Below are 2329 nucleotides of genomic sequence, written 5' to 3'. Positions count from 1 at the left end.
AATAAATATATATATATAATAAATATAAAGCAATATCATTTCATAAATTAAATAATTGTAATTGCATTCTTAAGATATTTAAAATATTTGAATATCTTATAAAAATTAGAATATCGACCTAAACAAATGAAAAAAAATTTGTATGATAATTACGAAATATATTTTGTTTACTACTTTTTACAAATATAAACAATATGTACATGGTTCTAATTCTTATTAATATTCTGATACAATGTCAAAAAAACCTTTGAATTGATAATTTTTAGAGATTTACAAAGTATTCATTTCAAACTAAACCGTTTTGAACATACAGTTATATGAAGTTTTCTTGATTAGTGTGAGAAATCATCTCTTTTAGAGTATATAACTAACATCTTGTATATTTACAGAGTGAATCTTAAAAGTCCAACGTTTTATCATAGACACTGAATTATTGATTGCAATAGGAAAGAGACATGTAAGAGAAAGTGAAATAATTAAATATTTATCTTCCATGATAAAATGTTGGTTCAACCATTAAAGTTCACCCTGTACACACACACACACACACACACACACACAAACACACACACACAAATATACATAAGATGAAAAAAGTAGCTTACATCAGTTTTTGATATAGTTTGTCCAAGTAATTTGTATCCACTGACAGTATAATATACCGATGGTACATCATCTAATTGAAATCCCGTTTCAAGGATATTTTTCAAACGTGCTTTGTCAGCCATAGACAAATAAGAATTTGTTGATTGTATGACTTCTGAGGATGCATAATTTGAACATAATGCTACCAATATCAATGGTAGCATAGAAACTAAAAAATAGATAATTATGTTTTTAGAAACAAAATTTATAAATGTTTAAAAATATGTATAGACATTTTTCATAAGATAATCCCAAACACAAAGACTATAACTGATGTAAATCATGGAACAGAGTTATAGATTGACCAAAACATTGAGTGCGTTCAACAAATTCAACTGGGCTGTGCATTCAAAATTATACCAAAACTATTCTGCACTCAGATGTTCTTTTATCCTTATTTAACATTCATGAATAAAGATAAAATGACATCTGGATGATTTTGAATGCAACTTTGTTGTGCAATCATTTTATGATTGTTTGCTGAAATAGGATTATTCTTTTAATTTATTAGATTTAAAAGTGTAATCCAATCAGCGTAAAGAAAACTTCCAACAATTGCAAAATAAATGTTTTATTGAATTTAGCCATTGAGTGTTGTTCTACGACTACGACTCATGTTTCACGATTTAAGGGTCCTATTCTGTAACTTTTAACGATTGTCAATATCATTATGTGTCATTGCAGTTTTTTTAAAGTTTTTTATATGAAATATTTGGAATAATGATGACAGGCTGTATTCTGTTTCATGCACAATATGTGTACTGCATTATTTATCCTTGTTATTCACAGAATGTTAAACAAGGATAAATGATGCGCATCACGCGTGAAATAGAATGCAGCTATAACAATATCAACATGTTGTTAAAAATTACAAAATAGAGCAGTTACTGCCACTCTTGTGCTGAGGCCCTAAAAGATAATCAGCAAGTTACAATTACTTCGAATTCGATAAAGTTAATTAGCCAACTTTTTAAGACTACAGACTCATTGTAAACCTATGTAATACATAAATAGCTATTTTGATTGTTTATTTTTGATCTATTTAATTTATATCAAACATGTTCCTACAGGTGTACTCATAAATCTGTGTGAATGCACGTCCTACAAAACATATTTTTAAATATATTTTCCAAAAATTCGAAACAATTATCATATCAGGCAAAAAAGCGATTATCAGCGGTAAAAAACATCAAGTAAAGATAATCATTATCGGAATTGTTCTGAATGATTCAAAAAGCATACAATTTACTGCAACATATGTTAATGAAACGAACACTTGTACATAATAAATCGTTAACTGTAAAAACGATATACGTACGTATCCATACGCGACTCGAAAAACCAATCGTATTGTTTCAAGTATTATTTTCAAATTTTTTTTGTACAAGTAATTTCGACTACCTTTAAAAGCAGATAAAAAACGAATATTTAAAGTCGCATAAAGGCATTCTCGCGCAATACTTACAGAAAACCATTATGAATTATACACCGATACTTGTCTATCGAACTGCTCCGGCCGCCACGTTGGACTTTCAAACAAAATGGCCTTCTCTTTAGCTCTATACCACGCAGTGTTTGTTAGACGAGCCGGTTCAGACACATGCGCATCCAATGTAGCTTCAGTAACGTATCGGTCTAATACTAATAAATAGAAGATCATTAGTTGCCTATAAAAAATTTTTTC

The 2329-nt window shown here is 28.9% G+C and overlaps 1 protein-coding gene across 1 annotated transcript in view; it reads right to left on the bottom strand.

Annotated features, from left to right (window-relative positions):
- Positions 1–2201, bottom strand: part of LOC108694133 (dolichyl-diphosphooligosaccharide--protein glycosyltransferase subunit 2) — an 11855-nt gene extending 9654 nt beyond the window's left edge. Inside the window, exons 1-2 of the mRNA XM_018203433.1 lie at positions 2111–2201; positions 606–814 (exon numbers count right to left, since the gene is read on the bottom strand). Of these exons, the coding sequence (XP_018058922.1) occupies positions 606–814; positions 2111–2120 (219 nt within the window). The 5' untranslated portion in view covers positions 2121–2201. The remainder of the gene's footprint in view (positions 1–605; positions 815–2110) is intronic.
- Between the last annotated feature and the right edge of the window lie 128 nt (positions 2202–2329).

This window comes from Atta colombica, unplaced genomic scaffold (assembly GCF_001594045.1).
Source record: "Atta colombica isolate Treedump-2 unplaced genomic scaffold, Acol1.0 scaffold116, whole genome shotgun sequence".
Lineage (NCBI taxonomy): Eukaryota > Metazoa > Arthropoda > Insecta > Hymenoptera > Formicidae > Atta > Atta colombica.
The sequence above is the reverse complement of the archived record's forward strand: the minus strand, read 5'-3'. Positions and strand labels throughout refer to the sequence as shown.